The 20,694-nt window shown below is 42.4% G+C and overlaps 1 protein-coding gene across 1 annotated transcript in view; it reads left to right on the plus strand.

Annotated features, from left to right (window-relative positions):
• The first annotated feature begins 3,193 nt into the window (after nt 1–3,193).
• tgfbrap1 (transforming growth factor, beta receptor associated protein 1) overlaps nt 3,194–20,694 on the plus strand; it is a 41,837-nt gene continuing 24,336 nt past the window's right edge. The window contains exons 1-4 of the mRNA XM_036569816.1: nt 3,194–3,525; nt 4,922–5,623; nt 12,314–12,508; nt 19,705–19,859. Coding sequence (XP_036425709.1) covers nt 4,936–5,623; nt 12,314–12,508; nt 19,705–19,859 — 1,038 coding nt within the window. The 5' untranslated portion in view covers nt 3,194–3,525; nt 4,922–4,935. The remainder of the gene's footprint in view (nt 3,526–4,921; nt 5,624–12,313; nt 12,509–19,704; nt 19,860–20,694) is intronic.

The following is a 20,694-nucleotide window of genomic DNA, read 5'->3' on the forward strand; positions in this document are numbered from 1 at the left end:
TTTTTTAAAAAGACAGCTTAATGGATAATAATGATATTATGGCTCACTAGTCTGCAGCGCTTTGGTGAAATACAAGCAGAGGAGGCATCCATCCACAGAAGTGTCACACGAAAGATAATATAACGCACTTTTAGCACATTCTTGTGCAGCGCAGTGCTTACAGGAGAGGGAAAAGCAGAAGGACATGTTCGTATCTCCAAAACCCAGATCCATTTGTGACAATTCAGGGAAACAAGCTTGTCTATAAATTTTACAGCTTTGTTACAGCTGGCCAGGAGGACTAAGGCCTATTCTGACCAGTGTCTTCTATCATGAATAAAAAGATGTTCTGACTGAAACAGATGGGACACATCAAGTTACTTTCCACTTGCTATTCCAGACACATTCCTCTTAATAACTGAGTACAAACATCAAACCACTTTGGCTGCTGAAATATCCCTGAAGCCTATAAAAACATTAGGTGTTCAAAGGGTTTTCACCATATACACATACAATGAATGTGAATAAACAGATGTCACTGCACATACAATGTTAGGCCTACAAATACAGAACTGGTGTTAGAAATATATATGCAGTTATGGCCACATATACAATATCAGGACTGTGCATATAGTATTAGGGTTGTATTCACAGTGTTAAGGTTATGTATGTACAGTGTTTAGGCTATGTAAGCGGTATAACAGGCTATTCACCCAGTGTTATGGTTATACATACAGTGTTAGGGCTATAAAAAGCAGTATTAGGGCCTTACATACAGTGTTTGGGTTATACATACAGTGTTAGGGCCTTACATACAGTGTTTAGATTATACATACAGTATTAGGGCTATACATACAGTGTAAGGGCCTTATATACAGTGTTAAGGCCTTACATGCAGTGTTGGAGTTATACATACAGTGTTGGGGCAATACAAACACTGTTAGAGTTATACATACAGTGTTTGGGCTATCCATACAGTGTTAGGGCCTTACATAACGTGTCTGGGCTATGCATACAGTGTTAGGGCTGTACATCAGAGTTAAGGCCTTACATATAGTGTTAGGGCTGAACATACAGCGTTAGGGTTATGTGTAGTGTGAGGAGAACATACATACAGTGCTGGGGTTATACACACAGTGTAAGGGCCATACATGCTGTGTTAGGACTACATATTCAGTTTTAGGACTATATATTTAGTGTTAGGGCCACACATGCAGTGTTAGGACTATACTTACAGTGTTAGGATAATATATACACTGTATATATAGTCCTAACACTCTATGTATAGCCTTCACACTGTATGCCATACAGTATTATGACCAAGTGTTAGGAGTATACAGTGTTAGGACCAAACATACAATGTTAGGTCTATACATACAATGTTGTGACTACACAGTGTTAGGGCCATACATGCTATGTTAGGGCTATACAAACAGTGTTAAAGCCATACATACAGTGTTAGGATTATACACACAGTCTTCAGGCCATAGATATAGTGTTAGGACTGTGCATAGAGTGTTAGGACTATACATAGTGTTAAGGTCATACATACAATGTTAGGGAAGTGCATACAGTGTTAGGATTATACATGCAGGGATCAGGCCATACATATAGTGTTAGGGCTGTCCATAAAGTGTTAGGACTATACATACAGTGTCAAGGTCATTTATACAGTGCTTGGGCTATATATACAGTGTTAGAGTTATACGTGGTGTGTGGGGGACATACATACAGTTCTGGGGTTATACACACAGTGTAAAGGCCATACATGCTGAATTAGGACTACAGATTCAGTTTTAGGACTATATATTTAGTGAAAGGGCCACACATGCAGTGTTAGGACTATACATACAGTGTTAGGGTTATATATACAGTGTTAGGACAACATATACATTGTATATATGGTGCTAACACTCTGCATATAGCCCTCACACTGTGTGTCATACAGTGTTAGGTACATATATACAGTATTAGGTACCATACATACAGTGTTAGATCTATACATACAATGTTATGACTATACAGTGTTAAATTCAGAAATAGTAGTATGTATGATATGGTGTTATGAAGTTTTGGATGCAGCCAGTGTAGAAAAGCAGTGTTTTTGTATATTTCCTGTTCTGCACTCAGCATATGAAGAGCTTGCTAATGAGTTACTGAGTGTGCTAGATAAGGGAAAGCACTAATCTCTGTATATTGTGGGGTCGCATGACTGGAATCGGGATCTCTGATTTAGAGCACACAGTTTTAGAGCCTGCATGCGGTGTTAGGGTCCTTATAATAAATCTGATCTCTGGCTCCCTCTGGTGGTCTACATGGAAAATTGAACATTAAAAAGCCACTCCAAGAAAAAGACTTTGTGATGTTGATCAAGATGAATGATGGTGTCATGTGTTTTACGTTTTCTGTCCCTGTTTACCTTACCTTATTTACAGGTTATTTGTTATAACTACAAAGCTTATCGTAGCAACTGAAGATGAATTAACTGAGGACTCTTCATTCCAAGAATTATAGTACTTTAAGTAGTGATGAAGAGATGAATTCTTTATGAAAGAGAGAAAGAAAAAGAAACACATTTGCTTTTTTAGTTTCAGGAATAAAGTGAAGGTCCACACACACAGTGTTAAACTGTGGATCAGACACCTCAGTGTCACGGCTGGACTGAGAATAGTCCACCAACCAAAAATATCCAGCCACTGATGAAGGACTGGAGGATGACCAAAACAAACTGTGCAGCAGCAGATGAGCTATCGTCTCTGACTTTACATCTACAAGGTGGACCAAGAAGATAGGAGCGTCTAATAGAGTGGACAGTGAGTGGACAGTGAGTGGACACAGTGTTTAAAAACTCCAGCAGCACTGCTGTGTCTGATCCACTCGTACCAGCACAACACACACTAACACACCACCACCACATCAGTGTCACTGCAGTGCTGAGAATGACCCACCACCCAAATAGTACCTGCTCTGTGAGGGTCCATGGGGGTCCTGACCACTGAAGAACAGGGTAAAAGGGGGCTAACAAAGTATGCAGAGAAACAGATGGACTACAGTCTGTAACTGTAGAACTACAAAGTGCACCTATATAGTAAGTGGAGCTGATAAAATGGACATTGGGTGTGTCACGTTTCAACACGTTACACCCACTAAATATCGTGTGCAGTGACTGAATAACACGTCATTACGTTCATAAGCGAAAGTGATTTTTTTCTGTAAGGGTTAAAAGTTTAATTTTGACATGTTCTGATTTTCACATGACATTTTTTTTTAACTACCATTACTAACATTTTTACTCGTCCAGTGTTGAATTTGGGATGTTAAACCCTAAAACGATTCGGCCTCGAGCTCCTATTCATTCGTACGGGATCAAATCCAGACGGAACTTTATCACATGAGCGGATGTGCTGCGGCGGCGAGCAGCAGCAGCAGGGCGGGGAGAGGAGAGGAGAGGATAGGAGAGGAGAGTAGTGGAGAGTAGTGGAGAAAACAGGGAGGCCCAGGAGTGGTGGAGCTTCTCCTGACGGGACCGTGGCTCCCACGGCTGGGGTACGAAGCTGCTTTGGCTTTTCTCCCGTCTCCCCTTTCAGCGCTGCCCCTTAAACCTCCAGCGCCGAACAGCAGCGGCTGTTAGGCTGAACCGCTGCGCTGCTTCGGTTAGCATTAGCTGACAGCCCCTGCCGATCCCAAGCAGCAGTTCGGGTACATTTGTGTCGAGGCTGCTCGACTGTCTGCGGTGTTTTATTAAAGACGAAGGTTCACTTATTGGCAGATTAATGTCTTTTCATGTTGCGTTAGCCTGTGTTAGCTACAGGCTAGTGCTTTGGTTTGTTTTGTTAGCCGCCTAGCTAACCCAGCTAGCTGTTAGCTGAACATTTCGTCTCTGACCAAACTGTGAGAAGGATTTTGTGAGCCGAGCTGGAGAGGAAAAGACAGAATAGGTAACGATATATCGTGAATAATCGCCTCGGCTTTGTATATGAGCTGCTAAGATGTGGAGATTTGCTACAGGTTGGTGTAGCCAGATAGCTACACTCAGGTCAGGTGCAGTAGATACAGCTAGCTGGCTGGCTAACTTAGTCCGCCTCTGCTTGGATGTTGTTTTGTTATTATTAGCATAATAAGCAACATATCAGGCATAACATGGTCACATTGTCCGTTTTATCAGCTCCACTTATTATATAGGTGCACTTTGTAGTTCTACAGTTACAGACTGTAGTCCATCTGTTTCTCTTGATACTTTGTTAGCCCCCTTTTACCCTGTTCTTCAGTGGTCAGGACCCCCATGGACCCTCACAGAGCAGGTACTATTTGGGTGGTGGATCATTCTCAGCACTGCAGTGTTAGTGTTTGTTGTGCTGGTCTGAGTGAATCAGACACAGCAGTGCTGCTGGAGTTTTTAAACACTGTGTCCACTTACTGTCCACTCCATTAGACACTCCTACCTTGTTGGTCCACCTTGTAGATGTAAAGTCAGAGACGATAGCTCATCTGCTGCTGCACAGTTTGTGTTGGTCATCCTCTAGTCCTTCATCCGTGGTCACAGGATGCTGCCCACAGGACGCTGTTGGCTGGATGTTTTTGGTTGGTGGACTATTCTCAGTCCAGCAGTGACACTGAGGTGTTTAAAAACTCCAGCAGCACTGCTGTGTCTGATCCACTCAAACCAGCGCAACACACACTAACACACCACCAACATGTCAGTGTTACTGCAGTGCTGAGAATGATCCACCACCCAAGTAGTACCTGCTCTGTGAGGGTCCATGGGGGTCCTTACCACTGAAGAACAGGGTAAAAGGGGGCTAACAAAGTATGCAGAGAAACAGATGGACTACAGTCTGTACCTGAAGAACTACAATGTTTGGACCCATAAAATGAAAGCCAGCTAGTGTGCATAAACACATGTAAACTGGTTGTTTTGTTTCTCTCACCTCTTTCCAAGCAGATGTGAACGGCAGCATGAGTGTGAAGGCTTTCGAGCTGGTCTCCGCCGTGGAGCGGGAGCAGTTGATGGGCGAGAAGGTGCGCATCACCATCGAGTGCATCGAATGCTGCGGGCAGCACCTGTATGTGGGCACCACCGACTGCTTCATCTATCACTTCTTGTTGGAGGAGCGCACCACGACCAAAGGCAGGCTGGCCTACAGCAGCCAGAAGCTCCTACAGAAGTATCTGGGTCTGAAGAAGCCTGTGGCCGAGCTCAAGGCTGCCTCAGCTTTGGAGCGCCTCATCGTCCTGTGTGATGCCACTATCACCTTAGTGGACATGGTCACTCTAGAGCCCGTACCCTCCGGCGGGGCCAAACTGAAAGGTGTGACCGCATTTTGTATCAATGAGAACCCGGTAACTGCTGACCCGTTCTGCGCGGAGATGGCGGTGGTGTCGGCGCGACGGCGGGCGGTCCAGATCTGCACTGTGCACGAGGACCGTGTCCAGATACTGAAGGAGGTGGCCACACCTGAGCAGCCCTGCGCCCTCAGCGTGGATGGCTACTTCCTGTGTTTGGCTTTGCCCACACAGTACATGATCCTCAACTACAGTACAGGTGCCTCGCAGGACCTTTTTCCCTACGACAGCGAGGAGAGGAAGCCCATCGTCAAGAGGATCGGCAGGGAGGAGTTTCTGCTGGCTGCACCGGGTGGGCTTGGTGAGTTCAGCTCCAGGAACAGTCCACTATTGATGTCCATGAGGGATCTGTGGTCATAGTATTTTGACCGGATGGTTTTTTTTTTACCAGTGGTTGTCAGTTCTGGTCCCAGAGCACATTTGACCTGCACATTTTAGTGTTTTCCCTGCTGTAAATTCAGGAAGACCTTGTTAGCTGGCGTATTAGTTGGATCAGGAAAGATGCCAAAATATGCAGGATGGTGTATTCCAGGACCAGGACTGGGAACTACTGGTTTATACACATCTTCCTGCACAGTTTTGTGAACGCATTTTGGTTCATGTTTGTCCGAAATGCAGTGTGATGCGGTTACAGTTACAAATCTGTGATCATATGTTTTTTCATCGTTTCCACTGCTAACTGAACCATACAATACCTGAGTTCCAAGCCAGGATGTATGTATGTAACTAGAAATAGTATAAACCATTTATAGGACTAAGGCTTCGTTCACACAGCAGGTAAAAGTGGTCCAAATCTGATTTTCTCACCAAATCCAATTTTTTTGTTTGGCTGCTCACAATATCTTTTAAATGTGACCTACATGTGACAAAATAACATCGCTTCAGGTTGCTTCACGTGGCTCATCCAGAGGTAAACAATCATGACTACGAACGAACGCCAGTCGCTCCCGGAGCTTTCAACTTCATCTTCGCCAGCATCACAGGAGCGATTATGAAGTTCCAATGGTTGACAGCTGGGCTCATCACCCAGAATGTGTTCGAGTTGGCCGTAAAAAGGGTACAATATTCAGCCACGGCCACTTCTTTGGCTTTCTTTCTTTTTTTTGTCTTTTCTTTGGACCCTGCTGCCTCGTTCTCTTACGGCTGCGTTCGGCTGCTTCATTCGAAACCTTTCCGAACACAGAGCGGTTGCTATAAGTCTTTCTAATTCTTTGGTACAGAAACATCAGGCTAAATGTTCATGTGGTCTCAGCAGCGCAAAATTATGATGAATGTCGAGCTGGATTGACGTAAAAGTGGCGTGAATTCCGATCTGGCTGTTCAGACTGAGGCTGCATTTACGCTGCTCCGGCGCGTCGACGCACTGCAACATATCCCATTCGTTTTCAGTGGAAAGCATCGATTCCGCCAGACGTAGCCGCACAGTGCATGATGGGTCTGGCGTGTTGAGTCTGGGGGATGCGGTGCAGCGAAAAGTTGAGCCGAGCTGAACTTTATGCAGATTAATTCGGCCAACGTGATGCATCTGTCCAATCAGAAGATGTGTTCACAATGCCATGTATGAAACGTTCGTTCCGTATTCAAATGTTCCGGTGGAGCAAGGAGGGAAAGCTTCAAACAATGTTTTCCTGCCAATCAGGCATAACATTATGACCACCTCCTTGTTTCTACACTCATTGTCCATTTTATCAGCTCCACTTACTATATAGGTGCACTTTGTAGTTCTACAGTTACAGACTGTAGTCCATCTGTTTCTCTGCATACTTTGTTAGCCCCCTTTTACCCTGTTCTTCAGTGGTCAGGACCCCCATGGACCCTCACAGAGCAGGTACTACTTGGGTGGTGGATCATTCTCAGCACTGCAGTAACACTGATGTGGTGGTGGTGTGTTAGTGTGTGTTGTGCTGGTCTGAGTGGATCAGGCACAGCAGTACTGCTGGAGTTTTTAAACACCTCAGTGTCACTGCTGGACTGAGAATAGTCCACCAACCAAAAATATCCAGCCAACAGCGTCCTGTGGGCAGCGTCCAGTGACCACTGATGAAGGACTAGCGGATGACCAACACAAACTGCGCAGCAGCAGATGAGCTATCGTCTCTGACTTTACATCTACAAGGTGGACCAACAGTGTAATAGAGTGGACAGTAAGTGGACACAGTATTTAAAAACTCCAACAGCAGTGCCGTGTCTGATCCACTCGTACCAGCACAACACACACTAACACACCAGTAACACTGAACAGTGTAAATGCAGATTGCGTCGCGTTGCCGCATGTTGGTTACGTATCGGATTTCAGTACCACATATGAAAGCGTCTCAAATCGGAATTGGAAATGTCAGATGTGTTTTTTGCTGCTCACACTGACACACAGACACACATCTGTGTCACATATGAAGAAATTTTGGATTTGGGCCACTTTTAGCTGCTGTATGAACAAAGCCTAATTCAGGGGTCACTGATATTTTCATTTTTTATTCTTTGGTTTACATTCTAATCAAGCAGGAGCTTGATTGGAAGAAAACCTGCAGCCACATCTGCCCTTCGTGGGTAACACCCCTGGGGCCAGTAACTGCGGTTAACTTGTTTTATGGTGACAGTTAACGACTTTCTCTGTTAAGCCAGGTTTAGTTACCCAGGCAGAGATTAAGTTTCATGCACATACACATAACAGCATGACATTTAGTATTAATGCTGTGTTAATAAGTAGAAAGTAAAGCATTTATTATGCTGAAAGCACCACAGTCACCACTACCATGGTGTTTGTTTTACTCTAGCAACAGTTTAATGAGATTAATGCCACATACATTACAGAAAGAAACATGTGACCTGAAAAGTCTTTGCCTTAGTCAGAGGCACGTCCTGATAGGTCCAAGAGCTGTTTATCATCCAAAATCCCAAACTTGACCTTCCCTGCAGGTTAAGTGTTCAGTGTGCTTATGTAGCCAGAGAAATTCAAGGTTATATGAGATTAATCTTAACGTTAGCTGGCTAACAATGGAATTCTTTGCGAGACAGAACTCTGGTCTAGTAGAATAAAATAAAAATAAATAGATAAATAAATAAGAATAAGCAAGCCAGAGTCGTCGTCTGTGACTTTTCACATAAAACCAAGAGTGCAGAGTGAAAGGTAGAGCTTGAACCTCCAGTGTCGCCACTGTTGTGTGTGTTTACTGATAACACTATTGTTGTGTGGGGAAATCATATCATCACAGCACAACCTCCAGAAAACCCCTCCTACCTTCACAGGTACAGTTGTGTGATGATAAACAGATACATATACTCAGGGTAAGAATAGGTCTTGAATTGGATTAGTGATCATGCCGTGTAGGGATGTAACAGTGTGGGAACTGTGGGCCAAAGCCAATATTGTTCATGTTTCTATCTGCTGATACACAAATATGTATAATATTAGGAAATGTTTTATAAAATTAAAACATTTGTATATCTATGGAAGGACTAAGTCTACACAGCGTCGCATAAACATCCTGCTCTTGCTGATATGATTTCAGTGTAGAGCTGGGCGATATGGCCAAAAATGTTATCACGATAAACAAAATTCATATCGTTCGATATCGATACATACCGCGATAAATGTCAAATCATTATTTCTTTCAAGTTTGAAGGCTGATTTTTGGTCCTGGGTGGTTAATCTCTGTTTTAAACTATCCTTTATGGTCGGAACACGACAAACACTCGGCAAACAGTGGAACATTTCACAAATCTGTCATGGGAGAGTGGGAGAAAGTGTCTGCTGAGCTGTTTTTACCAGCCGGAAAAGCACGGCTATTTTGTAATAGTCATAATTTAAGAAAGAAAACAGATTATTTTTAGCTGGTGCCGAGCGCTCGGCTACCCCGCTACAAATGACATCACAGTATTCAGACACCAACTGGCGACGACTGGATTTCTCTATACTATCGTAGTAGTTTAAGTGGTGAACTGCAGAATATCAACACCAGACAAACAGAGTCCTCTTTTTAGGTACGTTTAAACTGAAAGCGGTGCTTTTGTGTCGTGTTTGATCTACAGTATCATCAGTTCTCCATGTTGTGGAGTGACGGAGCGCTGCTTCAAGTTAGCCAGCTGCTAAAAACAGCTAGCCTGGAAAGCTAGCGCTCTCCCGCTCTCCAATGCCTCAGTTTCCTCAGTTTACTTTCGTTTAAATCAGGGCTGTAATTTACATGAACTCACTTCTTTCTTTCATTTTCGGTGCTTGTGAATGCACTAATACTAAATTATGACTGTCCGAGCGCTGTAACAGCGCTGTAGTTGTGAGGATTGTGATTTAACGCTGCTAAAGCTGGTTAGGATGTGAGGAAAGAGGTGAGTTCGCTGTAGGACAGTACAGTTACTCCACTGACCTCGTCACTCTCACTCAGTCACAGGAGAGCAGATCACCGGGTCGCTCCACTCAAACAGGGAATGCATAACTCCGCGTTTCAGCCGTTGCTAAAGACTCATCTTACTCGTGGCCCCCTTCCTCTCTAATCATGTAGAAAAACTCAGAAGTGCGCCCTCTCCTGGCACCAGCAGAGTAGTGTCGCTTTCCTTACAGTAGAAAACGCCACCAAGGCTTTCGCTGAACGTGGAAGTGTGAGAATGGTGTATTATATCGAACATTTATCGAACATGTCGTATCGCTCTATCGAGGAAAAGTTAAATCGCGATTATTATCGTTATCGCTTTATCGCCCAGCCCTATTTCAGTGTTATTGTGTGTTCTAATACCAGGACATACTGCACTGGAAAAGCCTTAAGTGTTTTCCCTGCTTTAACTCACTGATGTCAAATCTGGAAAGAGTCATTTATAAGCTGATGAGTTGAATCAGGTGTGTTGGAGAAGGGATAACGCTGAAGTCTGCAGGAGCATGGGGGGGCTCCAAGACCAGGGGCCATATTACAGAAACGTCTTAAGTCTGAAATCTTATCTTATCTGTTTAGTCACCATGACGACTTCAGTTAGGACTGAATTTAGGACAGAAGCTATTACAGAACAACAGTTCTTAAGTTCATAATCTTATCATTAACTCCAGATAGGAAAACAGAATTACAGAAACGTCGTAACTAGACAGAATTTCCTAAATTCTGTCCTAACTTTAAGATAAACCCCAGAGAGTCTTAACTTCTGTTTTAACCATCTGTTTCTATCGTTTTGTGCAGTGATGGGCAGCACAGTTCACTGTAACTAGCATAATGACCTTACATTTATCTACACTGAAAACGGTGCTTTGACTTTTTCTTTTTGTTTTCTCAGCATTTTAAAAACCCAAATGCTGCAGACACGATCTCCACCGCCCCCACATATTACCTTCGGGTGTTTGATAAAAACTCGTCAGATACAATAATACAGTGATGGTGGTGAATAAAGAGACAGAGCTGAACGTGTGTCTGTTTATTAGGAGGAATAACTTAAGCGTGCTCGGCTAAAGCGTTTGGGAAATGGAGACTGAAACTGTGGCGCGGCGACACTCTGATAAACAGCACGAAGCACTGACACAATATTCTTAAGTTTTAGTTTTAATTGACCTTCTTTACATCAGCAACGGTAGCTAACGTTAGCTGTATGGCTAACTAACTTGATCGCGTTTATGTTTCAGCTGTGCCCATAAGGTCGGTTGCTAGGTAACAGACACGACAGTTGATTGTTGACTTAGATCGAGTAAGTTAAGATTTCCTATTTAAGCAATAGACCACAGAGGGAGTGTGTTATCGCACAGCCGTGATGTTATTGGCGATAACACACTCCTCGAGTGTGTTATTGCTTTTATACAACAGTTAAATAAATAAAGTAATAAATTAATAAACTGGGCCGTGAACGCGGCGTTTAATATGTTTTAATGTTCGCAGTTCCTTCACCAAATTATAGTTCCTTAACGAGCAGCTTGTTGCTACGTCAGAGTAACGAGCTCCGCCCACTCGCTGCTCAGCCGGCAGTTCGTTCTCCAGCTCCTCACACTAAATTCCCAAACTGTCACCACCACTGAGCAGCTTTTTTGGTTTTATTGTGGCAGTTTTATGGCTCAGTCCTATTTGGTCAGACTCTGAAGATCAGACTGCATGTTTGGCGAATGGTGTTGGGTTCATTTCTGGCTGCTTCCAGGTTGTTTAGCTTTTCTTCTGTCACAGCTGCCGACTGAAAAGCTGCTCAGTGGTGATGACAGTTTGGGAGTTTAGTGACGTCTCATCTTCAGAGTCTGACCAAATCGGCTGTCGGTCAAATGTGATCTTAAAAGTGTCCATTTTCTGTTTGTGGCAAAGTAAGAAGTAAAAACATTCAAATGGCTTGAGCGTCTCCTACAGCTGTCAAAGTCCTTGCTTAGCAACTTCGTCTCAGCGGAGTGATAGTGTTCGTGAAAAAACGTGAAGTTATGGCGAAATAACAGCACAGTTAAAACGCTGCTCAACCAATCAGCTTGCGTGGCCGGAACTAACTGTTGTATAACTTGAGAAAAGATACTGTACGATAAGATTATTCAGATAAGATTTGCTTCTGTAATACAAATTTGTGAAATCTTATTTTGACCTGTCAGATTTTAAGTGAAGACAAAAAGATAGGAAGTTTCTGTATTACAGCCCCAGGTCCTCATACTTGCTCATACAGTGCCTGAAGGAACTGTCATAATCATCCACTAATTAGATATGTATTTTGCAAGCTATGTATTAATCAGTGTTTCTGTTAGGGGTCCTTAGACTTTGTGAGCTATCAGATCTGGGCTTATTGCTGTTTGAAGAATCTCTTCATGTTATTGGCTCAAGATGTTAAAGACATACAGTGACAAAAAGACTCATTCAGGGCTGCTTTGTTAACGAAGCCCTCAGGTGTTTGGATAACGAACAGTGAGTTAATTGTTTTCTCAGGTGAACACGTGGGACGGTGTCCAAGCCACTTCGGGCCCACCCCAGCGAGAAACATCCTTGCGCCTTTTCTTGCTGTGCCCGTTGTCATGGTAACCGGTCAGGATGAGTCATGCTGTGTCTCTGTCTTTTCTTAGGGATGTTTGCTAACGCGGAGGGCATATCCCAGCGCGCCCCGGTGAGCTGGTCGGAGAGTGTGATTGGGGCCGCCGTGTGCTTCCCGTACGTGGTGGCTTTGGACGAAGGTTTCGTGACGGTTCACAGCATGTTGGATCAGCAGCTGAAACAGACGCTCTCCTTCAGAGAAGGACACATCCTGCAGGACTTTGAAGGTCAGGAGTCCATCACACCTGCTTTGTCTACTCCCCCAGACATTTAAGCAGGATTTTTGTTTAAGTTTTATCTTAGGCTACTTTTACACAGCAGGTAAAAGTGGCCCAAATCCAAAAAACACACCGAATCTGAGATTTTCAATTCCGATTTAAGACGCTTTTATATGTGGTACTGAAATCCGATACGTATCCGATATGACTCAGTCTGAACAGCCGGATCGGAATTCATGTGGCTTTTACGTCAGTCCAACTCCACATTCGTCCTAATCTCGCGCTGCTGAGACTCATAAACACTTGGGGTGATATTTCTGTATAAAAATTAGAAAAGACTGATCAAAACCCTCTGTGTTTGAAGAGATTTAGAAAGAAATGGCCAAACTCTGCTGTAGGAGAACGAGGCTGCAGCGTCAAAGAACAGTTAAAAAGTCTGAAAGCACAGTTAAAAGAATCTGAGGACACGAATCAAAGAAGTGATCGCGCCCTTTTTACGGCGAGCTGAACACATCCTGTGTGATGAGCCCAGCTGTCAGTCAGTGAAGCTTCATGATGGCTCCTGTGATGCTGGTGAAGATGAAACTGAACCCTCCGGGAGCGACTGGCGTTCGTTGGCAGTCGTGATTGTTTACCTCTGGATGAGCCGCGTGAAGCACTGATCTTTTGCACCTGTGGGTCAGTTTGGTAGCTGATCTGTTCAGACTGTCGCATATAGGACACATTTAAAAAATAATGTGAACAGCCAAACAAAAAAACTCAGATTTGGGCCACTTTTACCTGCTGTGTGAATATAGTCTTATACACTGTCTACACATCATGTTTAAAACTTTAAGGTGTGTTACTTTTTCCACAAAGCAGCTGAACTTAATCAACTACATGGGCAATGTTCTTGCAGTAACTTGAGCTTGGAGCAGCTTGAGGTTAAAGCTCCAGGGAACCAAGATTAATTAGGTTAATCTTGGTCTTGCGGACATAAAACATACAGGGATACATCAATACCATTATTATTATTATTATTATTATTATTATTATTATTATTTATTTATTTTTTAACACTTAGTACATGTTTTTAAGTACTGGTCAATTTTGATACCATACTCAGTAACCTACTTAGAATTAAGTAGTTGTTAGTGTAACCGAGTGCAATGTAGCTTAACAGTTAAATCATTAAAATCTAGCTAGTTGTCACCATTGACTCGTGCATTAGCTTGCTATGGTACTTTAGTTACCTTGGATTGAGACGCATTGAAGTGCAGAAGAGTGTGTTTTGGTCCATGCCAGAAAAGCACCTCTGTAGCACAGTGAAAGCAGGATTCACATCCCGAGGCTCAGGCATCCGAGGAGCTCACTTGTCCAGTTTTACATCTTGTTGGAGACTTTGGCTGGTTGAGCTTAAAATGTCCTTTAAAGACTGTGCGACTTTAGAAATCTTGTTTCTTGCTGACTCGCTCTGCACGTTTAGACTGTTGTATTCGGAGAAAGTGCACAATTTATACACTGGATTAATAATGTGTTAATAAGTGGAAAGTAAAGCATTTATTATGCTGAAAGCACCACCATCACCACTGCCATGGTGTTTTTTTACTGTAGCAATATTTTTTTACATTCTTGATGTGTATTTAGTATGATTTGTTTCATCCAATTAAAAGCAACATTTGATGAGATTGATACCACATACATCGCAAAAAAGAAACATTTGACCTGAATTGGTTCAAAAGCTGTTTACGATCCATTATGTCAAAAACTGAAAAATGTCCAAAATGGAGATACAAGGTTTTCTTCTGACAACAGCGATATATAAACAAATGGAACAAATACATCACAAACGCATTCATTATTTCAGGTCATAATTATACAGGCTTGTTGTTTGAAACACTGTTGCTAGGCATGATGCTTGGAATTGAGAAACGTCTTCTCAGTTAGTGTTTTTACAGAGTAGTAGTAAAGGATAGTGTTGTTCCTTAGCTGTGTACGCTGTAGCAGAGTGTATAGCAGAGTAGTTGCAAACTGTGTTGAAGCCCCAGGTCATACAAGCATAAGTGCTCTAATATTAGTCACAGCTCTCAGCGCTACAGTAGAACTGTCACTCTGTGTACGTGTAACGTAATTTCATCTGTTCCAAGCAAACATGCTAATTGGAATATTAGGCCACGCCCAGGTAATTCACAAATTGATCTGGGCTTGGTTTCCTAAAGGCCTAAAGACAAAAATATTCTTGAATGGTAGTGCGAGTGTCAGACTGATCCCTCTCTACCAGTTAAGGTGATCATAACAGTAAGATGCTTTCGGGAAACCCAGCCCAAATCAGTAAATTTAGATGGTGTGTTATGTTTCTGTCCTGTTTTATTATTCAGTTTAATGTAACTGTGTCATATTTTTAGATGTACAACGCCTCATGGACCTGGCCATGCACCCACACTCACTCAGTCGTGTTTAGCAGGCTGAATACTTGCCACAAGGTGGCACTATTAGATGTCACAAAGCTCATTGTATTGTTACTATTGAACTAGCATTCATGAGGTTCCTTTTGGTGTACATTTGTGGCGACTCGCATACTAATAGCACATTTCGCTGGAGAAACTTCAGACTGTAACGCTCTAAATGACTGATACCCCCCGGACACTTAAGCTGTGTGGAAAACGCTGCAAATCTTTTCTCAGACACACTCTAGGAAAGCTACAGCGGAAAAAATCTACTGCCTAACATTTTTTTTGGTAAACAGAAAATTGTTTTAGAACAGTAAATGAAAATAAAACATTGGAGTACAAGTTTAAAATTATTTATTTAACTTCTGGTCCTGTTTCCTGGCAGTAGATAGGGATCAGAGGAACTTTGTCTGCTTCTAAACGTTCCAGGGCTGGAGCTAGCTGCTCTTGGGTAAAACCCAGTCACTTGAGCTTGGTTTCATAGTGTTCTACTGCAGCGAATCACTTTGAAGCAAGCTGTTGCAAAGCACATCAGCGTTTATTTTCAGTTTCATGCACTAAACTTAGCTTGACTAAAGTAAAGCTAAAAGTCAAGTAAAACTGAAGAGACGTGGTAAGTAATACTAGCATTACAGTGCAAACAGAGAGAACTAACAGGTAGTTTCTTAACAAACTCCCTTTCTTTAAGCATTGTTATTAGGTTACATGCCAGTCATCTGATTACATTGCCCTGTTGCCCAGGCCTAGGACCCCTAAAACACTTTGCAGGGCTATTTCCAACTATGAAAGAGCCATTCAACGCATAAGCTATAGGCTAGTTCTGTGTGATTGAGAGTATTGATGGTGTTTACCTCATTCTATGTCTAACAACAGAATGAAGCGTCAATCTAACATCATAACACATACATACTTGTGAACCATCGTCAGACAATTCAGCTTCTTCTCAGAAGATTTCGAATACATTCTTTGTCAGCTGTCGGGACCAAGGGCTGTCCCCTTCGACCCCAGGCCTCCAACATAATATTATGAATAAAAAGAAATCTTTTAATACCGGCTAAACACTTTCACTAATAACTGTTCTAAGTCTGGGGCGGCACGGTGACGCAGTGGGTAGCGCTGTCGCCTCACAGCAAGAAGGGCCTTGGTTCAATTCCTGGCCAGGTGACCAGGGTCATTTCTGTGTGGAGTTTGCCTGTTCTCCCCGTGTCTGCGTGGGTTTCCTCCAGGTACTCCGGTTTCCTCCCACGGTCCAAAAACATGCAGTCAGGCCAACTGGACATGCTAAATTGCCCCTAGGTGTGAGTGTGTGTGATTCTGTCTGTCTGTCTGTCTGCCCTGCGATGGACTGGCGACCTGTCCAGGGTGTATCCTGCCTTCCGCCCAATGACAGCTGGGATAGGCTCCAGCACCCCACCGCGACCCAGAAGGATAAGCGGTTTAGATGCTTCAGATGCTGAGTTTGTGGAAGAGGGAAAAAGGCTTCTTCTTTATTTCAGCATCAAGTGGCACAGGGTCTCGAGAAACCCCAAATGCACAAATACAGTGTTCCAAACAAGAGTTTATACCATTTATCTGGGGTAACTTGATATCCCCCCACCTTACTTCTCAAATTTTCATATTAGCTCATTCTCTAATAGGTGCATCTCTTCGTCCATCAATTTGGTCATTGCATGTTGAGCTCACTCCCAAAAACCGGTTTCAACTGGTTTTTACCAGCCTACTCTACCTTTCAAGGTCAACTTGCCCCTCTCTTCACTGGGTCAGTAAGTACACACAGGCCTCTCTGTGAACCCAGGGGCTTTCCAGTGTCTAGAATCTCCTTTGCAGACAGACTAAGGCCTACCCTTTGTGAGAGAAGTAATATTATCTGTTGGCCAATACTACCTGTTTGGTTATTGATCACAATATCTAATCTGTCTGATTACTGATTTACTGATTAAGGGAATATTTATTCAGAATCTCTGTCACAGCCATCAGTGGTCTGCTTCTAATGAAATAGGACAAAACGTGACCGATGCTTAGATCAGTGGGCTGGAGGTGTTTTAAGCCTGCATTGGTCTTCTGTGAGGCTTTTGAAGGCTTCACTGCTGCACCAGTTAGTAAGAATTGATTTCGCTAAAGCGCTGAGGTGAATTTTCCTCGGAAAACAGCCCGAAATCAATACTGCTTGGTCCCTCTGCAGCACCGCAGCATGTACAGTGGACAAAAGCAACTGCATTACTTGTTAACTGTGCTGTACAAGTTGTGTTTCTGACTGTTTACCTGGAAGCAGCTGACATGATGGTTTTTAGTGATCTTAGTGCTGACCATACTTTAACTAATGCATCTAGAACCTCCAAAAGGTATCACATACTCCCAAGATTGAATCACAGTGGGGGCTTTCACAGCTCAGTGTTGGTACGTTCACCACAGTGAAGTGCTATGGCATGGCTCAAATATGGTGTTTTATATAAACTCAAGTTTTGACCTGAAAATCTTCTGATTCATCCTTAAAATATGAGTGATGACTGTAATTTCTGCCTTCTCACTTACATAATCTTGTCTCTTTCTGTAAGCCAATTGCTTGTATACGTGGTGGCCTTGTAGCTACTATGTGAGCTTATATAATATTTCTCGCCACTGAGTGGTGACCTACTTTTTTTGTTTTCGTTTCGTTTTAATTTTCTCCATATTTAAGCTTCTGGTCACTCTACTGATCCTGCTGCTGATGCTGATGTATAAAGTGACAATTACCAAAAGCAAGGCTGTTTAAAACAGTTGTCCACAAATTGCTTTGTGGTGATTTTGCATATTAATATCCCTTGTGTGGTGTTGATGTTGTTACTCAGTGTTTTAAATCATAACCATAACAATTTATGTAAAGATCCCAGATGTTTAAACTATCACAAGTGTCCAGCGTAGGTTTCTCCTGTAGCAGCTGTAGCCAGTCAGCAGCCTGTCCATGTTGCCCACCCTCACACACACACACATGTACAAACACACACAGACACACACACACACACTAACAGCAGACCATGTAGGAGGAGAACAGAGTGAAGGACACAGCACCTCCACACTTTTACTCCCTGCAGGTTCAGCCCAACACCACATGTGTAATATAAATGTGTGGGGGGTGAACAGTGTGAAGACACTGAAAATGGGTTTTTGTATGTTCTTCACAGAAAATGAGCAAAGGCCAAGAATCTGAGGTTGAAATAATAATAAATCACTTCATTTTTTCTTTTGGTAAACACTGAAAATGGGTCCCACAGACCTGAACACCACACAAGGGTTAAATGAAGCTGTGCATCAGTAAGTAGAGTTGGACTGCAGAAATGGCAACGTCCCACGTCATGTTTATGCAGTTAATGCAGCCTTCTCTGATATTCCGAGTAAAGCCTTGTTAAGATAGATAAGCTAGGAGGCAAAAATATATTTTTATTTTGCATTTAGTCTCAGTTTTTGCTGCAACATCTAAAGCATATTTGTCAATGGCTGGACTGAATAATTTGAATACTCGAGTTGTAGCCCAAACTACAATATAGTTCATCAGCGAAGGCCTTTAGGTAGAACAAGTATTATTACTATAGTGAAAATAATGTAGCACATCCACAGTAATGTACCACATCGAAAGCAAACACCCACAAGTAATAAGACAGATAACTATTTCACTGAGAGGAAAGTCTGATGCACGGTGTTCAAAATCATAGAGAAGAACATGGTGGACAGTGATGGCTCTCAAGAGCTGCTGTGGTACATTGAGCTAAAGCTAGTTCATTTATGATCATTTTAACTTGGGCTGGTAATAAGTGGTAAATTTAACCGTAGAACTTCAGAATATTAATACTCATAAACATGCAAGTAATTTACAGTGACACTGACGTGGCTCAGCCAATCAGATTTCTGGGTCTATCCGTTTTATAGTTGATATTTTAATGGATAGAGTCTTTGATTTTAGACTTGCCAGTTATATAGTGCTGCACATAAATAGTATATTTTACACCATTTTGGTGTCAAATCACCCCAGGGTACGAGACAGTGAGTCGTATACATGCACTCAATAATCCGATTTCTGCAGTTATCCGATTATTCAAATGGTCATGTAAACACCATACTCGCATCTAGAAATCCGATTAAGAAATCCAATAAAGAGGGTTGGATTTTTAGCTCAGTAATCAGATTTCTCAGTGCATGTAAACTCTTACTCTGGTTTCTGTCGGATTTCTGAGTCTGCGCATGCGCAAGATCAGACGGTGGATGTCGCGAGATGCAGCAAAACACTTCTCTAGAGGCACTGAAACCAAACACGAAGTAAATGATTTGAATATTCTTCATCTTCTAGACGATGTAAGTTCATATTTTCAGGTAAAGTGGTGCAATATTTAAAAAAAAGGCATGAAGTTTGAGTTTTGCGTTACGTTTATGTCACGTCGTCTTCTGTGAGTTTAGTGGCTGGTTGCAAAGCAGAAATCTGATTACAGTCTGACTCATGTAGACCTGGAGTTTCCCCATTATCTGATTACTCAAGTGCTTGTTGATCGGATTACTGACAAAATCTGATTTTCTGTTGTTGGATTATTGAGTGCATGTATCCGCACGCAGTGTTGTCTGCCTGGTGTATTTAATGTCCTCCCAAATCAAAAGCATATTTTTGACTCGTTTTTCAGTCTGCAAAGATTGTGGCGTAAGCAGAAAAGTCACTGTCTTTGCATGCAGATGCAGTTATTTGGTAAGTTATTGGTATATAATTTAGGTGCACATGTGTATAAGACTGTTATTTATATCTTTATCTCTCAGGGAAGGTGGTGTTGGCCTCCACAAAGGCAGTGTACGTGCTGGTGCCCCTGCCTCTGGAACAACAGATCCAGGACCTGTTAGCAGGACATCGAGTGGAGGAGGCGCTGACCCTCACAGAGGGGGCACAGAGAAACATTCCCAAAGACAAGTTCCAGGTATGCTGCCAGAATATACAGTATCAGTCAAAAGTTTAACACAAATTAATGTATGTTTTTCATAATCGTAAGGACATAATGTAAAGGCTTATGCTTAAATGAATCACATTTGTTTCTGAGACACGTTTACATAGTGAAAAGGGTCGTTTTGAATTAATTTTTCACAGTTAATTGCTCACCAACAGGTGGTTTACTTTTAGAACTTCAAATTAAAGTGAGAGTTTATGGTAAGAAATGTTAAATTACGGTCTTTAGATCATTATTCAGGGCTCCAGACAGTGACTGAAACAATTATTAATTTGTGAGTAATAAAATTAACTCGCCAGTGGTGATAGGTAGTGACTTTGGATCATTATTTTTCATGGGTAACTATTTATGACTATTCTTCTGTATTTATTACTTATTTTTGTTTTTTATGTATTTTCTATTATCATTTTTATCATCTTAAAATGTATCTGAAGCTATAGTGCCACATGGGCGTGTCCGCCTATTGCACACCCGCGTGCTCATGGGATTTCAACCAGATTGGCAAAACGTGACAAAGCAGATGAGCCAAGCTGAGCTTTTTGCAGTCAACGTTAGCGTGTAGAAAATGAGGTGTACAATATCAGATTTTATCACACAATCTACGTCTCTGTCAGACCTTAAGAGGTCATCTGCTCAACCCCAGTCTGACTCAGTTAGGACCAGTGACCTAGTGAAGCGCATGAAGATGTACTTGAACAACCGTCCACTTCAAAGCACTTCATGTAAAAGTACAACCACAGAAGGACATTTAAGACATTCTTGGCTTCAGGAATTTGCGTGGCTCAGGTATGATAACATAAAGCAGACT

Source organism: Colossoma macropomum, unplaced genomic scaffold, assembly GCF_904425465.1.
Source record: "Colossoma macropomum unplaced genomic scaffold, Colossoma_macropomum, whole genome shotgun sequence".
Lineage (NCBI taxonomy): Eukaryota > Metazoa > Chordata > Actinopteri > Characiformes > Serrasalmidae > Colossoma > Colossoma macropomum.